The sequence below is a fragment of the Patiria miniata genome, unplaced genomic scaffold (genome assembly GCF_015706575.1).
Source record: "Patiria miniata isolate m_02_andy unplaced genomic scaffold, ASM1570657v1 HiC_scaffold_20, whole genome shotgun sequence".
NCBI lineage: Eukaryota > Metazoa > Echinodermata > Asteroidea > Valvatida > Asterinidae > Patiria > Patiria miniata.
The window spans coordinates 12304366-12325051 of record NW_024037059.1 but is presented as its reverse complement, the minus strand read 5'-3'; the positions used below and the strand labels follow the sequence as shown (position 1 = coordinate 12325051).

General features: G+C 39.5%; 1 protein-coding gene across 1 annotated transcript; it reads right to left on the bottom strand.

Moving 5' to 3' along the window:
• Window positions 1-11119: 11119 nt before the first annotated feature.
• LOC119727818 (G-protein coupled receptor GRL101-like) lies at window positions 11120-15018 on the bottom strand. Its single transcript, XM_038199887.1, has 3 exons — window positions 14951-15018; window positions 14055-14132; window positions 11120-12249 (listed from the first exon to the last, which is right to left on the bottom strand). The coding sequence occupies exons 1-3, from the start codon at window positions 15016-15018 to the stop codon at window positions 11142-11144; spliced, it is 1254 nt and encodes a 417-aa protein (XP_038055815.1). The 3' UTR covers window positions 11120-11141.
• Window positions 15019-20686: the final 5668 nt, after the last annotated feature.

The following is a 20686-nucleotide window of genomic DNA, read 5'->3' as shown; positions in this document are numbered from 1 at the left end:
GAGGGCAAACATCATTTATTTTTAAAGATACAGTGCACGATACAAAGGCAAGACATCCTCCGTGAAAACTACAAATACGAAGAAAAATGTACCTACCGTCAATGGACGTCAGCCTTTGTTGCATATCGATGTGACATTAACTAACATAATTCAACATCCATGTTGCTATTTTTGATTTTCGTTTTATAAGACTTAAAAAATCACAAAATCGCTACTTACTGAAAGATGTATATATGTTATTATATTTATCTGGGTATAGAGTCAGGCTCTGTAGACGGTTTCCATGACGATTCAAAGCATTTTCACAAAGATAAAGAAATGAAATAAACCTTGTCAAACTTAAGCAAGATTGGAAAAGGTTTATGCATGTATCTGGAAGATTGAACTGACACCTACCAACCCAAAGGCTAAGAATACCACAACCTAGATTCAACAGGACGTTGTTTAACGTATTAAAAATGTATATAATTTTCAATTTGCCAAGACCTAACTCTCAAATTAGCTCATCAGAAGTTGGACAATCATAACTGAACTTCTATTTTATGATTTGGTGGCTTTCAAGACAAAAAGTAAGCTGTAATGTTAATGATGAGCAACTTTTCGAAATTTTTTCAAAATAAACTTGTACACATATTTCGTTTGACCGTAAAGCCCTCTATAGTTGGTTTCCACATGCAACCAAAAATATTTTTTGAAAGACCTATTCATGATGGATAAGTGTGCTGAGGTTGATTAAGATCAGTCAAAGTCTGCTCAGGTTATGGCATTTTGTTTCGTCCCCTTCCAACCCTAGTGCTAAGAAAATGCCTTCTAAGCTCAATCATAGGAAATTCCAATAATTGGCCTTCTGAGAGAGAGGATCCCTAAATTTTCACTGTTAACATCTTTTTTTCCTATTGGGGACATGCCAAGGATCAAAAAAATATCAGTGGCGGTGGGTTCGGGGGTGCACTGGGACACCCCCCCCCCCCCTAGCCCACAGACTATTGTGTTTGGGATTTTGAGATATCGAAAGTTGTTTTTCATGGAAAGATTTAGGGCCTTTCTCAAACGAAACACTGCAGAAAAAATCAAGATGACGCATTTTTGGTATGGAACAAAACACTTCAAATCAAATATATTTCTTATGTCACACATTTTGTAAGGAAAACGGCTCTTGACACCATCATTTGTCACCTGCTTTTTACCATGTATTTTTTTTCCGATGCAGTACAAATTGGTATCATTTTGAAGCTTAGGTTTGCCTCTTTGAGACGAGCTACAAGTAATTAAATAAGTCTGCATGGAGGAACCTACAGAGTAATTTCAAATGTGATCTTGTGTTGCACACACACTGCTTCCTAACCCGATGGAATGACCCTTGAAAATGTTGCTGTGAATATGAATGCAAAGGGAGCTAAATGTTATCTTGTTATGGTTTCACCTTACAAATTTTTTTTTATCTCACTTGTTTTTGTTCTCCCATACTTTGGAGGCACCTTACATGTAAATGTACATAGTAAACAAGGAATGTTCGACCTGGTGATTAGCTTGACACATCTTCATGTTGACATACTTTTTAAGGTTTTGTGTTTTTGAGATTGATTACCATTTTCGTTCAGTTTTCATTAATCATTGAATTGTAAGCTCATTTATAAAATTAATATCTTGCAACTTGTTTTGATCAATGGCATGTTTCTGTTAATTGTCTCCTGTTGTTTGTCTGTGTCATCCACAGGAAGGTTGCTGACAGGTGATGGCCAGCATTCTACATCAGTTGTCCTGGTCGTCCATGGCACTTCTCATATCTGGGGACCTAGGATGGGCAATAAGATCAACTATGCTTATGGTAGAGTATCTTTTCCCATCCTGTCTGCTATCTGCCTGGGACGCCAGAGCAGGTGCTCGTTGAGGGGGTCGGTAGCCAGGGGGGAGCTGATGTCCAATTCAATCAGGCCTTAGCGATCCTGATACCTGACAGCCTAGCTATATCGGTAGGTGAAGCATGATAGATACTTATTTAGCTTTATATACACCATGTAAGGTGACAGTTGGTAAAGATTTAGTCACTGAGCTTTCAGAGTATCATCCTAAACTGTCTTCTTGAGTGCGCAATCCTAAGGATGCAATCCTTTCATGGTTTCTTGATCCACACTGGACCTATCTTGCACACATTGTCAGGGTTCATCCGTAACTTTTTTCTTCACTAGCCAGCTGGGCTAGTCAACAAGACTATTTGGTCAAACCTCTCCTATTCTGTGATTAATTCTCTCAGGTCTAGGTATCCTCATGACCAGGAGAATGCCTTCTACTCAGAGATAATCATTTGAGATAGCCAGCGTGTCTTCAGCCAGTTCGAAGACATGGACACTTTCACTAAAGCTGCGAAAGCTCCTGAGAGATACCGAGTCCCAAAGAAGAGTGTCGCGATGGAATTTAATTTTGCTAACAGGGACTTGGCAACGTTGCATTATATTGTTTTTTTTTAATAGGTTAAACTTATTAATTTTTTTAAAATTTATTTATATGATTTTTATTTCAGACTTTCCTGCTCTAACCAAGGAGACCTGCACTTGATGCTGGAATGCCCTGAAACTGCACCACTTTGTGATGACATCGAACATTAGAGAAACTACATGTACATCCAAAGTGTCTTGAGTCTTTTTAGAATGCACTACATGAAGGCTATTAAGGAATAAATATTATATGGGCAATTCCATGCTGTTGGAGACACAAGAGAAAACATAACTTAGCATTTTTAAAACATAAATAGTTCTGTTGCGTGTGTCCACTGTTTTGTGAGTACTTATGGTGCACCATCACATCAGAGTCTGCAGTAGCCTTGGTCAAGGCATTCATCATTATTGGTCCGTGCGCAGTAAACAATCTGTGGAATATCCTCGCTATGCAGAACGTTAAAAATACAGCCCCAACAGCGACCTCATGCAGCCACTTTATTTATGCAAATCTTTGGACCCAGAAGAACACCTCAGTCTAATCGTCCATGTCAGGTTTTGGGGGTGGTGCTCATTAATATGTTAATAGCTTAAGATATTGGTTGATCGTTGCAATTGTGCAACATTGTGCAGAACGGGCGCGCCAGTCATCATAAAATGAATTGTTAATGTCTAACTCGCGAGCTGGACACTCCATTATATAGCTAGAGGGGTGTTTGGAAAAACATGAAGTGAAACTGTGGAACTTAAGACTGGTTGGAGTCTGGATGCTGATAATTACCTTTGGCTCAGTAATTTTCAGCATCCAGACTCCAACCAGTCTTAAGCTTAGTGTTTAACACCTCCCAAGCACTCATTTATTCCCTTTTCTTTTAAACATTGCGCCTAAAAGTCTAATGAAATCCAGAAACAAATTTTGTTGGTTGCTCCTCTTTTGGTAAAACAAAATAAAAAATTAAATGGGGAGCACCCTCTTTTGCCCACATATAGCTCATTAAATGGACAAATTCCGATATTTTGTAAAAAATAAATTAAATTTTTGTACAGGGAAATAAATTAATTCTACATTTATTATGTTAAAAAGACTTGTGGTTTTTGTTAAAATAGTTTTAAAACAACTTTATTTTAACTAAAAACAAATTGTGAAGTAGGTTACAGCAACAAAAGGTATATTGAATAAATGTCTAAATTTGAAAACAAAACAATTTGGATTTGTAGTGGTTTCCTTCTGATTTTTTTTTTCTGGTTTATATTCCAATGAGGGCAAGGGTCATTTCTCCTCTTTTCAATATTTCGCAATCTAACCTGAAGTATAAGTTCCAAGCACACATTTTGTGTAAAAAAAAGCCTGTGGCCTGGTGGTCTAGGTTACTGACCACCAGCAACCGGGTCCCTGGTTCAATCCCAGTCGGGGACCCGGTAGTAGAATTTTTCTTACTGCAGTGATAATTTTTTTTAAAATAAAGAAAATAGTAGCACAGGGTGGGGTTGAACCGTGTACCTCTTGCATAGCAGCCACTTTCCTTTTCCACTAAGCTATGGCACTTTCTTGAAAAACTCCTCGTTTTTGTAATTAAAACCCTTAGGTTGTTTATTCTTAGACAATTTTCAGCTCTGGCCAGATTTTTAAATTGCAAGGGGTACCCCCTGGCAAATTTACTTGGATCTGAGGGTCTGAGGCTGGGTGATTGAGGAGTTAGGAGCTGTTGGGTTGAGAACGGAAGGATAGGCTTTGGGACTCTTAGCTGGCTTGTTGATGGTTGAGTGAGAAATAGACTATAAAATGAAGGGTTTCAAAGGCTGATAGGTCTTCAAATTGATAGGACTTGGGGTTTTGGGGTGTTGGAAGAGTTAATGGGGCTGGACTTAGATTTGGGGACATCATTGCTTCCGTTTTACTTCGACTACAATTTTGGATCGGATATGGCCAGACTTCTTTTTTGAAGTCCTGTTATAGTCCAGATCTGTCTTCCCAGTCCAATCAGACTGGTAATGGACCTTTGATTTTTGGACCTGTTGAAGCCAGATGAAGAACATAAAAGACTGCAAGCATGCTGGTTGCCAGCGGTCTGCGAGATGGATGGATTCTTAGCGTGATGGTCTTGATGCCACCTGGTTGAAGGGCCTCCCTCGACTGACCATAATTATAGGCTGCATGTTTCATAATTCAGTTATTTCACAGTTTATTGCCATCTCTTTTCAAGGTGTTTAGCGGTCACATGACAGTCTGTGCCAGTAAAATTTAAAGATTTTTGAAGGAGTAATAAGTAGATTACACATGGTATTTTGTTTTAATGTTTGCAAATCCTAGGTTTTTTCCCTTAATTTCTGACAACTCCATCCTGTGGGCTTCAAGGAGCGAAAAAAATTGCAATTGCGAAACTGTTCATAAATCTTTGGAACAGTGCAATAATAATGCAAAAATGACAGTCTACAGCTTTGATTCTACAGTGTTTATTGTGTATTTCTCTACACTGTTTTTACATTTTTTCTCCAAGACCTTGTCATCATGTGATGCATGCATTTACATAATTAACCAAACAAAATGGACGATTTTTTGTGTGGTCTGTTTCAAGTCGATCAGCAGCTTCGTGCAGACTGCTGAATGTATGAGGTATGGGATATTAGAGGTGAAAAATGACAATTTTTGGGAGGCCATTCCGGAAGGGTCCCTTGCTACCACACTCCAACTCCCTAGTTATATCTCCAGCGCTACGTGTGAATGAATCCATGGAATCATGAGCATGTCAGCTGGAGTTACTCAAGCTACATGTAGTCAACCAGGTGAAATAAAGGCAAGTGCTTAGCCTTAATCTTATGCTAAAAAAAATTGTTATCCATTTGGAGTTTGAGTGTCTTCCCCCTATTTTAAAATTAAATGGACCAAATTTCCCTTATCCAGTCGAATACTCCCGGCCTCTCTTACCAGCAGCACAAGCAGGTCAGCATATTGAACACGTGGGCCCGTACGCGTCTCAGACCCGAGTCGGACGAGTGTCACTTGACAGCTCCATGGTGCAATGAATGCCAATTGTTTTCTCGACATTTACGAAACTGACACTACCAGTTAGTTGGGCAGAAACATCAACAGGCATGTAAACACATCAGCAAATCTCATTCTTTCCGTATCTTCTAGCTCTAACGTTAATTTAGGAACGCGACAAATACAGACGACGTACCACGACGCTCCATCCACAAACTTTCCACACGTGCACGCTAGTAAAATTTTACGCAGCTGTAACTTGCAACAGCGCCACCACTTGACTAACCGTAAGAGTTTGTGGCTAAACAAAACACTGTATAAATAGTGGATTTACGGTCTTTTTCTGCGCAGAGTTTGTGGCTAAACAAAACACTGCCCGATGGGGCATGACGGGCCCACGTGCTCAATAACGAAAGTCTGGATTTTTCAGCCGAACGTGTGGTTGCGAGGGCAGATTTCTAAAGGTTACGTGGCGTAAATGAAACAACAAACACTTTCACCCCGGCTGGCGAAATCTTTGAAAATTCATTTCTCCCGTTTGGAAGACCATTTCTTCAGGCGCGGTTCTTAGGGCCAAGGTGTAACACAAGCGTTTGCAACAACAAATTAAGCTGAAATACACTTAGATGATATAAGTGTTCAACTACTCGTGAAATAACAACTTGAGGAGATTTCTAGAAATTGACGTTAAAGTCAGCTTTACCAGTAACCCGAATTGTCGTTTCAGCATGGATGGCGGCGATTTTTTTCACTGACATGCAGTGAAGCAGTGTAGAATTTAGATTTTCTTCCGTTACTATAATTTAACATTCCAATCAATAATAAGCATTTTTTTTTTTTTAGAAATGCAACGTTCAAAAGGCCATGTTTTTTTTGGGTGCATGAATTTCACTGCTCCGTTATGGCCTCTAAGTACGTAATAGGATTAACTTTGTTGAACAACGGCGACGCTTAGGCCTCCGCAACCACACGGATGCACGTTCCGATTCATCTCTTCTGGTCCATGCCCAGTGAGTCAGGCAGCTTAGTAAATAGATGTGGATATTCCGGAAAAAAACCCCGTATTTTCCATACATGCTCCTCAATGCCTTAGCTTTCCATTTTTGATAGGAACCAATTTATCCAATAACATTATGGCGGATATCTTGGATCTAAAGATGGCGGCCATTAAAAACCTATATCTACCAATATCTCATCTTCAAAGCCACTTAGGATTAATGTTTTGGTGTCTAAACATAAATTTTCAGGGTCAAGGAATACAACTGTACCATATTTAGGATAGTGTCAAATGGTCAGATTGTCCAAATACAGTATTGTGGCCATCTTGTATTTAAAACATGGCCGCCATTTAAAACCTAAATCTCCGAATGCGTGCATTGCATTTTTAAGCCACTAAGTCACGGTATCTTAATCTTGGTGTTTAAACATATATTTTCAGGGTCATGGAACGCAACTAAACAATTTGGATTAGTACTACATGTATTTAGGATCGTGACAAATGGTCAGTTTGTCCAGATAGGCTACATAATGCGGCGGCCATATGGTTTGCCGTAAAAGGACCAACACTGGCCCGATTCAGGACACGCTTACACAGGCATAGAAGTGGCGTACTTTCTTTGTTCTCGTGTACTAAAATTTTGCAATGTCACACACTAATTTCAAAATGCTCTTATTTTAACCAGAATTAATTTCCTGGGCTGAAATTCGGATTTAATATCCCTTTTCTAAAAACTCTTCCATTTGCGACGGATCAACCCACCTTGGAAACTCCTATATAGTTTTTGAGTAAAATCCATATATCTATTTTGTGAAAAACTTGTGGGGTACCAAAACGGTACCCCGCAAGTCGGTGGGCATTCCTTGTGGGGTACTTCCCATTGTTCCGGTACCCCATAAGGCAGTGTTTATACCTTCAGGATTACATGTATAATGGGCACAAAAGCCTCCAGGTATTGAGACAGTGCATTCCTGATTCCCTCCCAGCTCTCTCTCACTCTCTCTTTGTTACCGTTGAGGGGGTACTTGAGTACACCGTCCATGTACATAATGCTCTGTTCAAGAGGCCAATCAGCAGCTTTGGGCCCTCTCACAAATTATTGGGGCAAAATTCAGTGGTAAATTTTTGTCATTGGAATGTACCAACATTTTTATCATCAAAGTGAACAAAATGTTATCCCATTTAAATTTTCATGTCAAATGCTGCTGATTGCCCTTTCGTCAAATTCATGACTCATCAGTTGAACTTGCATTGAACTTAGGAACTTATTGAACTTAGGAGGAAAAATGCTGAGAATTTTAAGTAAAATTGAAATGAAAAATGGAAGCTCATTGAAGTTCTTAAACATAACCAACTAGTCAAGTCATCATGAGCACTCACAGAACCAAATGATTCATCGTCATTTAGCCTCAGGTACTATTCTGAAGATACGTCCTACAAAAAGTAGGAGAAGCTTATTCCGAAGACTGAAGATGATCAGTTGAAGAAGGCTGTATTTACATCGAAACGGTGCCTTGCTTGTCTAAAAGACAAGCCAGAACTTCTAGTCGGCAAGACTGTGGAACACAAACTGCGCAAAACTTAATTGAGTTTACCGAAATATTATCCCGAAACTGTCGTGGGAATAGACAAAATGTATGCAGTACCGTACACCATTTGAATATCATCTCTTTTGAGTTGTGTGGTTCTGAGAAGAACCAGTTGTTAACCTGATATTTCGAGAGGTCATGTTGGAGGTCAAGGCGCAGTCTTGTTTCGCATAATTAATCGCCGAACCTTTACGCATGTCATAGGTGACAGATGCTTGCTGTGCAAGCGGCTGATAATTTTTGCATTCTTTTTATGATTTTTGGACCCAATGTACTAGAATCATAACATAAGTAAGCAGCGGACGGGGTGGGGGTGGGGGCGTGAGGGGTGGGGTGGGGTGGGTAGGGGGAAATTGGGGGTTAGGTTTCCACACCCACCCCTTATACATGATGCCACTGGGCCTGCATTGTGGTCCACTTGAACAGCGCTCCAGGCCCAGAACCTGTCCAGTATCCTAGCGTCCAGTTGTCCATGTGAAAACCGCAAGCCCACCCCTCCCCCTCTCCAAACGAATTGGTCTGAGATGCCCCGCCCCTCACCCATCACGTATTCTATTTTCTCCCCTTAGGATTGAGAGCGGTTCAAATCATATTTACTGCCAGTTATTGGAGAATTCAAATATCATTATTTCTTGTTCTATTATGTTATTGTTATATTATGAAGACAGTTTTGATCTATCGGCTACATCATTTTCCAATCATTCATTCTCCATTCATTTGTTAATTCTATTTAATAACCTCATCGTGTTGTGTCGTCGATTTCATTTGGGGTGAAAGCTTCCATTGTATTTCATGCGATATAGTCCTCATTTCCTTCATCTAAACGAGCTGAGACAGACATGTGAAGGCACACTTCATTTATGAATCTTACAATTTTTTTTACATTTTACATACAGCGTTTATTCTGAGAGCCACAATTTTTGTACATCAGCCTGACCTAGTAAATAAACGTGTTTCTTAATCAGCCAAGTTTGTTTTCGAATGTTTTCTCGTCATTGGTGTTGATTATGCTCTCACAGTCAAAAAGAAAGAAAGAATAAAAGTTACTACGGTACCAAATGTTTCAACGCATCTTTACCGGTAGTGTACAACATTGCAAACCTCAAACAAGAAAACTACCAAAATTATTTTGAAATAACTTCCTTGCCTGTAAGTGAATAATAGTCTCAAGCATCCTGTGAAATCATGGCACCTTGTGTGCTGTCATTTGCAAGAAAAGTGGAATTTTCATATCAATTTTCAAAGATGGTCAGCCGACCATCGCTGTGAAAACTGACCCCTTTTCAGATACTGCCCCTATTTAACCAAATTTAGGTAGTCCACATTTTGTTTGCAATCGGTTACACATCCGTTAACGGATGAAAGCCAGCTAGTCTGGTTCCCTGACCTGACACTTTCCCGATAAATTGCTCCGTTTCGCCTGAAGTAAGGTCAGGAAACCAGACTATACAAGAACAGCATTTTTTTTTACAGCACCTGTGAACAGAAAACTTAAAATAGGTCAGTGTAAAAATATTTGCTATAAAATATTAACCCCTAAATTCATCAATTTCTGAAAAGTACATCACAAGTAAATGTTATAAATTAGGCCTTTCTTGAACCATGCAATCACCTGCGGTCTTTTCCTTTTCCACTTTAATGCTCAAATGAGTCGATACTAACACTGATTATAATGTCTCAATCAAAAAATGTATAGAATACTGTACAGTTAATATTGTCCGTTTTTGGTACTTTTAAGCTACGGTACAATAACAAATTATTAATATCGACTTCTTAACGATAGCATTTTATACAGCAAAAGACTTACGTATATATGACACTGATGCTAAATTAACTAATCGACATGAAATTACATTTAATGCAACATAACATGCGGCCTGTACTTCAAAATCCAATAATCATGCAAAATTTAGAATGAAAAAATTCTCAAAAACAATTCTCACAAGAGTTTAAAATTATGAATCTACTGTGTGTTTTTGAGTATGTGAATATTCTTTTCTTTTTGCCGTATGCAAATATTTATATTATTATGCAAATAACTAATCGTAGAATGTATATTTACAGTGTCACAGTTGAATCAGCATTTTAACTTGTCTGATACTTCGGTTTATTGTTGCGTCAATCCTCTGTTCTTCGTATTAATTTCTTTGTTGATTTAGTATCCGATAGCAAGTCAATGAGCTTTCTTTATGTACCGCAATTCTTTTTAAATTTATGGGCTACATTTTGGATTCATAGTCCTTAAAACTGTACAGTGTCGGCCCAAAGTGTAAGCACAGAAGCAGCGCCCTCAGTTGTTAGGACACACCATGGCCTTCTTAAAATTGTAACAAGTAACATTATCATACATTAATTAAGAGTATAAGGATATTCAAAAAATGATTCGGCGTAAAATTCATCGCATGGCTCCTTTAGTAAATGTCTGCCATTTGTAAAAATTGAAGGTTTTTTCAAACATATACATCATCGAGAGATATACAACGGCGGTGTTGATGGGTAGTCCCTACGACTATTTTGCAGAGCGCCCTCATTGAATGTTTCCTGAAGACACCTTTGAACGCCCCTCGCTGTATTATAACCAAAAATTGAAGCAAAATCCTCAAAAACTCAACAAACACGACCAACAATCACGCGTGTAGCACAGAATGCGAAGACTGTAACATGTGAACAACACACGTCGTGATAACATCTGTAAGGCTTTGATACAAATCAATCGGGAAAAATAATTGTATAGTTATCGTCTTTAATAAGTTATTCGTCTTTAATTAGTTATTCACAGTATGTAATGAGCAGTTTGCTTTATCCTCAGTCAATGAACGAAATGGAAATGTTACACAATTTAGTCCGTGGATTGAAAAATATGCCGGTCTGGTCAGTACTGATACGAGAGTAAGTTAAGTTTTCGCCTTGGCTTTCGCACAGCTACTAGGAATCACTTTGAAATTTAAACAAACATCTGTATTATTATGTTGTGAGCCGAACCACTGCATTGTGTACGTTTGCAGGTACGGATCCAGTGTTGGCTCAAGGGGGAGGAGTATATAGCTGTCAAGGAGGGGGCGAAGCAGGCATGTGCTACCTATTGCTGGGGGCATATAGACTACCCGCCTCAGCCTTTGTGTTTGTTGCACTTTGTTCTAATTTTGGTTTGTTTGATTCCTTTTCTGTGGTTTGGCCTTCGGTTTAGTCGCGCAACAAACTGTGAAGAAAGTGTAAAGGAAAGGATTGAGGGACGAGTTGATTGGAAGAACCAGAACCACAACCCATGCATACACCTCGGTGGATAGAGTGACTGTTCCCGTCTGAGACAGAATCCCCATGATGATTATTGGCATCCAACAGCAGAAATCCGTCATCACGATCAGCGCCATCTTGATCGCCATTCTGACTTCACGCTCCCTGTAGGCATTCACTCGGACGGCACTGGCCGTCCGCTTGACACTGATGAAGATGGCGACGTAGCAACACAGGACAAGAAAAAACGAAACCAGATTGACGCCAAGGAACAGAATGATTGACAGGATCCAAGACGGCTTCTTACCTATGGGATGGACAGTTTGTTCGCTGTAAAAGTCTATTCCCCTCTGTATAGGGAGCTTGCTTACACCAGATGACTTAGTGGTAAGAGGAAGGCCGATACAAACATCAGAAAGTCCATAAACATCAGAATCAGACCCAAATGAAAGTGTTGGCACGATACTCAGACAAAGTGCCAGAAACCATAGGACAACAATGATGACTGTTGTTGATTTTTTCCCGAGAGAGAAGTTTTTCAACGGAAACACAATGCCTAGGAAGCAGTCCACGCTGATGAGTGTCACAAAAAACACCGATGCCTCGCTGGACAAAACCGACAGAACTCCAGCAAGTTTACACATTACGCTGGAGCGCCACTCAGGGGCCACAAGAAAGTAGTCCTCGCCAAATGTAAGATCTGCAACAGCTATGATTAGCATGTACACACCCATCATGACGTCTGCGAGCGCCAGATTTCCAACCATAAGTGATAGCGTCTTTTTACCCCCTCTGACCCCTTTCTGCCTAAGCCTCCAAAACAGGACAGCCAAATTACCAATGAGGGCGCTTATTCCCAATACCCACAACACCGCTCGTAGTATGTTATTTGGCATAAGGCTATCGCACAGAATCAAATCTGGCTGAGGCTTGGTGGTTGAACAATTGTGCTCGATAGAAAAGTGATGCAACTTGGATAAGGCACAGCAAAGACGGTAGTCATCAACGTATCTGAAAATGAAATGAATGTTTATTGAACATTATACGTGCAGTGCATTAACCCTATCAGGACCGGGCTTTTTCGGACCTACGGGGACATAGTGCCCCCCCCCCCCTCTATATTTGCAAAAGTAAATGACCGATTTTTTAAAAATTTGGTAGAAATTAACCTTTGACCAAATCCTACAGGTTGCCATTTTTTCAAAAAATCGTCCATAGAGGGCGTTTTTTGGGACATTTTTGCCCATTTTTGGTCAAAAATATTTTTTTCCTCGTATTTTCCGTTTTCTTTGGCCAAATGTCATTAAATTTGGGAAACATGTTTGTCACGTGACACTTCTCAATCACCTATCTGATAAATAAATTAATAACAATATGACAATTAGTTTAAAAGTGTAAAAATTAATATTAAAACATTTAGTTTATTAATTACGTGAAAACTGGCAACCAATGTACAACAAACGGTTGCTATGGCAACAACAAACCACCCCTTGATTTTATTTATTATGACCCTAGATAATATTTAGGAAAAGTCACCAAATTTGGTGGCGATCGGCTGCACCGTTAAAAAGTTATGAGCAAAAATATGGGAGGGGGCACATTGTGCCCCCCCCCCCCGTCCTTATAGGGTTAACACATTTCTTGATAGCACTGCGGATATATCTGATGGGGCAGCGGAACCGGGGAGGGGGGCGGTGGGGGGGGGGGCACTTGCCCCCTAGATTTACCCAAGTGCCCCTTTTGCGGACATCAATGTGCCCCTACGAGCATAAATGTGGCCCCTCGAGATGAAAACAAAACTGCCCATAACATTTGGGATAATTTGTTTTCAGTTACCATTTCCCAAAATGGTATAAAGAGTTCTGATATGAACAAGGAATATGAAAACCAAGCCCCCAAACCCTTACGATGCGCCCTGAAAATGGGCACATCATGCGTAGTTTGCATAATGGCCGGTTTTGAAGAGCGCCCCCTATTTCGGAAGATAGTACCAGTCCCCCCCCCCCGCTCCCCCCCCCCCCCCCACACACACACCCACGTTTGTTTAATGTGTAAATCGAGGATTTTCCTATTGTTCCTCTTCCCTTCTCCTTTGTTTATACTAATTTGTTTGCAACAGCTCTCATTAGTTTTGTTCACCTCGATTTGGCCTCAATTCATCGATGATGTTGCACGTGTGTGTGCTCGATTTACACAATAAACACGCACACACACAGGCATGTTTGTTTTGCATACCTAGTGTGGAGTAGATATTCCTTTGTTTTCGTGTAGTTAAGAAAGACCAGTGAAAAAATCAATTTACTCAAACTGCGAAACCTCTTTCAACCCAAATGATTCCCTTTAGTGTTTCTCTTCATTTTGCCACAAATAAACGTATCTCAAAAATGCCTCTTAACCTGTTATCTAGAGAGGGAAAACCTTGTGTGGACGTGGGCAAGTCCACACAACGTCGCTGCTACCTGGTTTATTTGGACATCTTTTGTTCGGAAGTCCACACAGTGAATGCAATGCTTGTACAGACACACACAGTATTTGATTTCACGGAGGCAAAGTGTCCGGTCAAAAAACGTGTCAACATTTCAACGCGGATGTGCCAAACAATAATGCTGGATGCGCTGCTGCACCGACGGAAGATGCCTTTTTCTGAGCAAGTGCCCCTTTTTGGTGATGTTTGAAAACCGTTCCGCCGCCGCTGTTTGATGCTCTCGTGAATCGGTACGAATTGGGTACCGAAAAACATCACTTTCCCAAGCACTATCTGTGCATGATAAAACTATTACAATCGATTTTACTTTAAGAGCAACTCAGTGACTTACGCGTGTTGCAAGGCTGGTAACCCATCAGAGGCGACTTTATCAAGCTTAGTCAACGTGCCTGATATATTAAGCAGGATACTGAAAAAGATCAGACGTTAAATATTGTCTTTACATTTAACCAATATAGGCCTTGGCCTTCTCGAAACCATATATTCTAAGCAACCGGCATACTATTTTGTTCATGTTAACTGTCTTTCAAACATGTTCATGTGTTCAACCATTGATCCGTCGAGCCGCAGGCTCGTTATATACAAATAGTAAAGTTGGCCAATTTATATTTAATAGCCTAAAAATTACCTTACAACTAGTGTTTGGACTCGATGGCAAACATCGACATTGTTTTTATAAGGTTGCAGATATAAGTTTTGGGAAATCTTATTGGACATCTTTTATCAGCTTTCTGGAATTGCCATCACTTATATTATTTTTGTATGATAGCAATACATTGTAAAAATCCTCATTCATGGGAATTGCAAAGTTTAAATGGATTAATGACGAAATTTTAACAAATATTTGTAGAATATCAACCCAGCATACTAACTTACTGATAATAAAACGTACGTAAAATCCCAATTACCAATTACACTCACTGATTCAGGCCTTTTTTGTTTAGCACAACGTGTCCCTTGGTCGATAATGTCTTTACCAAACCCTTTAAAACTCGCTGTGCTTGTACAATATCTACATTTTGCACACTATAATTAAAAAAGGAGCCGTAAAGACATTGCCCACGTCCAAATTAAACATATGATAAAAAAATTGCTTAAAAACCTCCCTTTTTTTAGCGTGAGATTGATATATTTTTTAGTGTAAGATTGATTCTTGTTTAAATAGCTTGAAATGCAAATGAAGCTTTTAGTGTCTCTTTTTGACATCAGCAACAATATCCAACTTACAGGGCTTCGAGACTGGAGAGTCCTTCGAGAGCACCAGCTTGGATCGACACGAGCGGAAGATTTACCATTTCCCTGTCGAATCACATGGAGAATAACAAAGCTGAAAAACACTACAAATATAAGTCTTTGCGAGAGTGAGATTGGTTCCTATTTAGATCCACATATGGCTTGCAGGATATATACTCTTCACCACAAAGAAGATACGAAGCATATCAAATTTACCGATATTCTAGATTGGAGAGTCCGCTAAATGTACCAGGTGGAATCGACACGAGCGGAAGATTTCTCATCACACTATCAAATCAAATGGGGAATATAACAAAGCTGAAGTACACTGCAAAATATGTAACTTTTAAATCTCTATTCAATTAAACTGCCTGTACGGCATGGACGTAAATTTCGGATTCTATTTTCATTCAAAAATTGAACAGATTATAACTGATTTATTTCTGCCATCGAGGCAGAAATAGATTCCGTTGAGTAACCTGAGTTTGCATGATTTGAGAATTGTTACTGTATATAAAGTATATATCAAATATTTCACATGTAGATTTGGTATTTAGAATGGGAAAACGTGGGCTTTTATATTCAGGGTTCTACTGTTGGTGACGGGCTGGCTGTCTAGTCTCCAGTCAAGGCTGTTGTAGGGCAGGACTCTAGTCCAGTGATCGACAGATCACAAGGGTACCCCTCATCAGGCAACTTGAAACCGTATATTGATATGCATTAGAAAAGTGTTTTGTTTTTAATGCGTGCTGAAGAAATGAACGAATTGTTGAAAGTTTGCCAAAAACTGTACTTTGTACACTTCATTTACTTTTTAAGACATGCTTTTATGGGGGCATTAGGCAGTGTGGATTGTGGAGATTGTTAGGGTGGTTAACCATCATCTTCCGTCCGGCCAAAGTCATTTGTGTTCAGATGTTAGGCTGGAAAATGCCAACTGGAGAAAAAAATCCCAAGAATCCAAAACATTCGTTGAATAACACTCGTTATAAGATCTCGATTCATTTGCTTTATAGACATTTGGTCCCTCTTATTATTTGTCTCTGTTTTGAATTTAACACCCTCCGTCAACCCGCTTAAAAAAATCCAGGATCCGCCATTCACTCGGCCGTGTAGGCCTTTATCACCACCAAACGTTATATCTCTCATAATATATGGCCTAAGTATTTGCCGAAGTAGGCCTATAATAAAGGTCCAATAATTCGGACCCATTGCATTACTTCATTTTTTGCGCAAAAACCATTGCGTTTCATTTCGCTAAAACTAATGCGTTATTTCGCAATATTATTGAGTTATTTCGCGATAAAACATATTTTGTGTCACTTCAAGCCTGGCACGAACAGGCTTCCATAAAACACAGCTTGCTGTATATAAACTCTTTAACACAAACTATAGTTACGAAGCATGTCAAACTTACAGGACTCGGAGATTGGAGAGTCCGCTAAATGTACCCGGTGGAATCGACACTAGCGGAAGATTTGTCATCACACTATCAAATCAAATGGGAATATAACAAGGCTGAAATACACTGCAAAAAATATGTAAATTTTAAATCTCTATTCAATTAAACTGCCTTTTCGGCATGGACGTAAATTTCCCATTCCATTTTCATTCAAAACTTGGACGGATTAAAACTGATTTATTTCTGCCATCGAGGCAGAAATGGACTCCGTTGAGTAGCCTGAGTTTGCATAATTTGAGAATTGTTAGTATATAAAGTATATATCAAATAGTTTGCATTTAGATTTGGTATTTAGAATGGGAAAACGTGTGCTTTTATATTCAGGGTTCTACTGTGGGTGACGGGCTGGCTGTCTAGTCTCCAGTCAAGGCTGTTGTAGGGCAGGACTCTAGTCCAGTGATCGACGGATCACAAGGGTACCCCTCATCAGGCAACTTGAAACCGTATATTAATATGCATTACAAAAGTGTTTTGTTTTTAATGCGTGCTGAAGAAATGAACGAATTGTTGAAATTTTGGCCAAAAACTGTACTTTGTACTCTTCATATACTTTTTAAGACATGCTTTTATGGGGACATTGGGCAGTGGTGGATTGTGGGGATTGTTAGGGTGGTTAACCATCATCTTCCGTCCGGCCAAAGTCATTTGTGTTCAGATGTAAGGGTGGAAAATGCTAACTGGAGAAAAAATCCCAAGAATCCAAAACATTCGTTGAATAACACTCGTCATCAGATTTCGATTCATTTGCTTTGAACATTTGGTCCCTCTTATTAAATGTCTCTGTTTTGAATTAAACACCCTCCGTCAACCCGCTTAAAAAATCCAGGATCCGCCATTCACTCGGTCGGGTAGGCTTTTATCACCACCAAACGTTATTTTTCTCATAAAATATGACGTGAGAATTTGCCTAAGTAGGCCGATAATAAAGGTCCAATAATTCGGATCCATTGCATTACTTCATTTTTCTGGCTGTCTAGTCTCCAGTCAAGGCTGTTGTAGGGCAGGACTCTAGTCCAGTAATCGACAGATCACAAGGGTACCCCTCATCAGGCAACTTGAAACCGTATATTGATATGCATTACAAAAGTGTTTCGTTTTTAATGCGTGCTGAAGAAATGAACGAATTGTTGAAAGTTTGGCAAAAAAAAACTGTACTTTGTAATTTTCATATATTTTTGTAAGACAAGCTTTTATGGGGGCATTAGGCAGTGGTGGATTGTGAGGATTGTTAGGGTGGTTAACCATCATCTCCCGTCCAGCCAGTCATTTGTGCTCAGATGTTAGGCTGGAAAATGCCAACTGGAGAAAAAATCCCGAGAATCCAAAACATTCGTTGAATAACACTTGTCATAAAATCTCGATTCATTTGCTTTATAGACATTTGGTCCCTCTTATTAATTGTCTCTGTTTTGAATTTAACACCCTCCGTCAACCCGCTTAAAAAAAATCCAGGATCCGCCATTCACTCGGCCGGGTAGGCTTTTATCACCACCAAACGTTATATCTCTCATAAAATATGGCGTGAGAATTTGCCTAAGTAGGCCTATAATGAAGGTCCAATAATTCGGACCCATTGCATTACTTCATTTTTTTTTCGCAAAAACCATTGCGTTTCATTTCGCTAAAACTAATGCGTTATTTCGCAATATTATTGAGTTATTTCGCGATAAAAAAATATATTGTTTCACTTAAAGCCTGGCACGAACAGGCTTCCATAAAACACAGCTTGCTGTATATAAACTCTTTAACACAAACTAGTTACGAAGCATGTCAAACTTACAGGAATCGGAGATTGGAGAGTGCGCTAAATGTACCAGCTGGAATCGACACTAGTGGAAGATTTCTCATCACACTATCAAATCAAATGGGGAATATAATAAGGCTGAAATACACTGCAAAATATGTAAATTTTAAATCTCTATTCAATTAAACTGCCTGTACGGCATGGACGTAAATTTTCCATTCCATTTTCATTCATAAATTGGACGGATTAAAACTGATTTATTTCTGCCATCGAGGCAGAAATGGACTCCGTTGAGTAGCCAGAGTTTGCATGATTTGAGAATTGTAGTATATAAAGTATATATCAAAATTTATTTTGCATTTAGATGATTTGGTATTTAAAATGGGAACATTTGTGCTTTTATATTCAGGGTTCTACTGTGGGTGACGAACTGGCTGTCTAGTCTCCAGTCAAGGCTGTTGTAGGTCAGGACTCTAGTCCAGTTATCGACAGATCACAAGGGTACCCCTCATCAGGCAACTTGAAACCGTATATTAATATGCATTACAAAAGTGTTTTGTTTTTAATGCGTGCTGAAGAAATGAACGAATTGTTGAAAGTTTGGCAAAAAAACTGTACTTTGTAATTTTCATATATTTTTGTAAGACATGCTTTTATGGGGGCATTAGGCAGTGGTGGATTGTGGGGATTGTTAGGGTGGTTAACCATCATCTTCCGTCCGGCCAAAGTCATTTGTGTTCAGATGTTAGGCTGGAAAATGCCAACTGGAGAAAAAAATCCCAAGAATCCAAAACATTCGTTGAATAACACTCGTCATAAGATTTCGATGTATCTCATAAAAACGAACTTCGACAAAATGTATCTCATAAAAACGAACTTCAAGAAAATGTATCTCATAAAAACGAACTTCGACAAAATATATCTCATAAAAACGAACTTCGACAAAATGTATCTCATAAAAACGAACTTCGAGAAAATATATCTCATAAAAACGAACTTCGACAAAATGTATCTCATAAAAACGAACTTTGGGAAAAATGTATCTCATAAAAACGAACTTCGACAAAATGTATCTCATAAAAACGAACTTTGGGGAAAATATATCTCATAAAAACGAACTTGGACAAAATATATACTTGATGGCACTACAGGGCTTTCGTAGATACTTGTGTGCCTAGTTGGGGCTCATCTGTTTGGAGTGTTGAGGTCCGGGTGTCTGGAGATAGCGGGTTAGAGTGTAGCTGCGACAGCGGGCAGGGAAGTAGGTAAATTACTTGTGCTCTGCTTATGTGTAATTGCTTAGGCGATTTGTGTACAAAGTCTGTGTAGCTGTACTGGGGTTGCGCTGGTATGTGTAGCTGAACTCTGGCTTACACACACGGCGTAGCGGGTACCCTGCTATAGGGCTGTATACATTGCTAAGCGGCTGTTGTACGCTTGTGACGCTATGTTTTGCTAACTTAGCGATTTATTACTAGCGCTGTGCATAGTTGCTCATTGCTGCCATTGTTGTCTAGTGCTTAATGCTGTGTGCGTTGTTGCATAGGCAAGCAGCAGGCTATCTCCAATAACTAAGGACCCTGTTAATAAAACAACCCACCGAATCACATCCTAATTAATGTACTTGATTGTTGCTGAATAAATTATGATCATTGTTGTTTGAGATTACCGACAATTCTGCTTCCGGTGTATATGTTAACAGGTTTATTGTGCAATTAATTAACGGAGATAAATAATCAACACTCATTCATAATCGGGCGGTAGATTTCCACCAAAACGGACCTGCACCCTTAATTAGCCTTGAAGGTCGCTCTGAGTGATCTCTCGTCTAGGGAAGAGCCTTGGTTTGGGAAGATTGTCTTCACCCCACTAGGAGTCAGACTTATCCTAACAGACTTGGGTTGGCCCGGGGGGTTCCCGCCACAGTATATTTCAAATATTTTGCATTTAGATTTGGTATTTAGAATGGGAAAACGTGTGCTTTTATATTCAGGGTTCTACTGTGGGTGACGGGCTGGCTGTCTAGTCTCCAGTCAAGGCTGTTGTAGGGCAGGACTCTAGTCCAGTAATCGACAGATCACAAGGGTACCCCTCATCAGGCAACTTGAAACCGTATATTGATATGCATTACAAAAGTGTTCAGTTTTAATGCGTGCTGAAGAAATGAACAAATTGTTGAAAGTTTGGCAAAAAACTGTCCTTTGTACTTTTCATATATTTTTGTAAGACATGCTTTTATGGGGGCATTAGGCAGTGGTGGAGTGTGGGGATTGTTAGGGTGGTTAACCATCATCTTCCGTCCGGCCAAAGTCATTTGTGTTCAGATGTTAGGCTGGAAAATGCCAACTGGAGAAAAAAATCCCAAGAATCTAAAACATTCGTTGAATAACACTCGTCATAAGATCTCGATTTGTTTGCTTTGGACATTTGGTCCCTCTTATTAATTGTCTCTGTTTTAAAGTCAACACCCTCCGTCAACCCGCTTAAAAATATCCAGGATCCGCCATTCACTCGGCCGGGTAGG

Coding starts and splice junctions, on each gene's coding strand:
- LOC119727818 (XM_038199887.1), bottom strand. CDS start 15,018: ATGGTAAATCTTCCGCTCGTGTCGATCCAAGCTGGTGCTCTCGAAGGA. Junction 14,133..14,950: donor CTCTCCAGTCTCGAAGCCCT/GTAAGTTGGATA, acceptor GATCTTTTTCAG/TATCCTGCTTAATATATCAG. Junction 12,250..14,054: donor TTACCAGCCTTGCAACACGC/GTAAGTCACTGA, acceptor TTTCATTTTCAG/ATACGTTGATGACTACCGTC.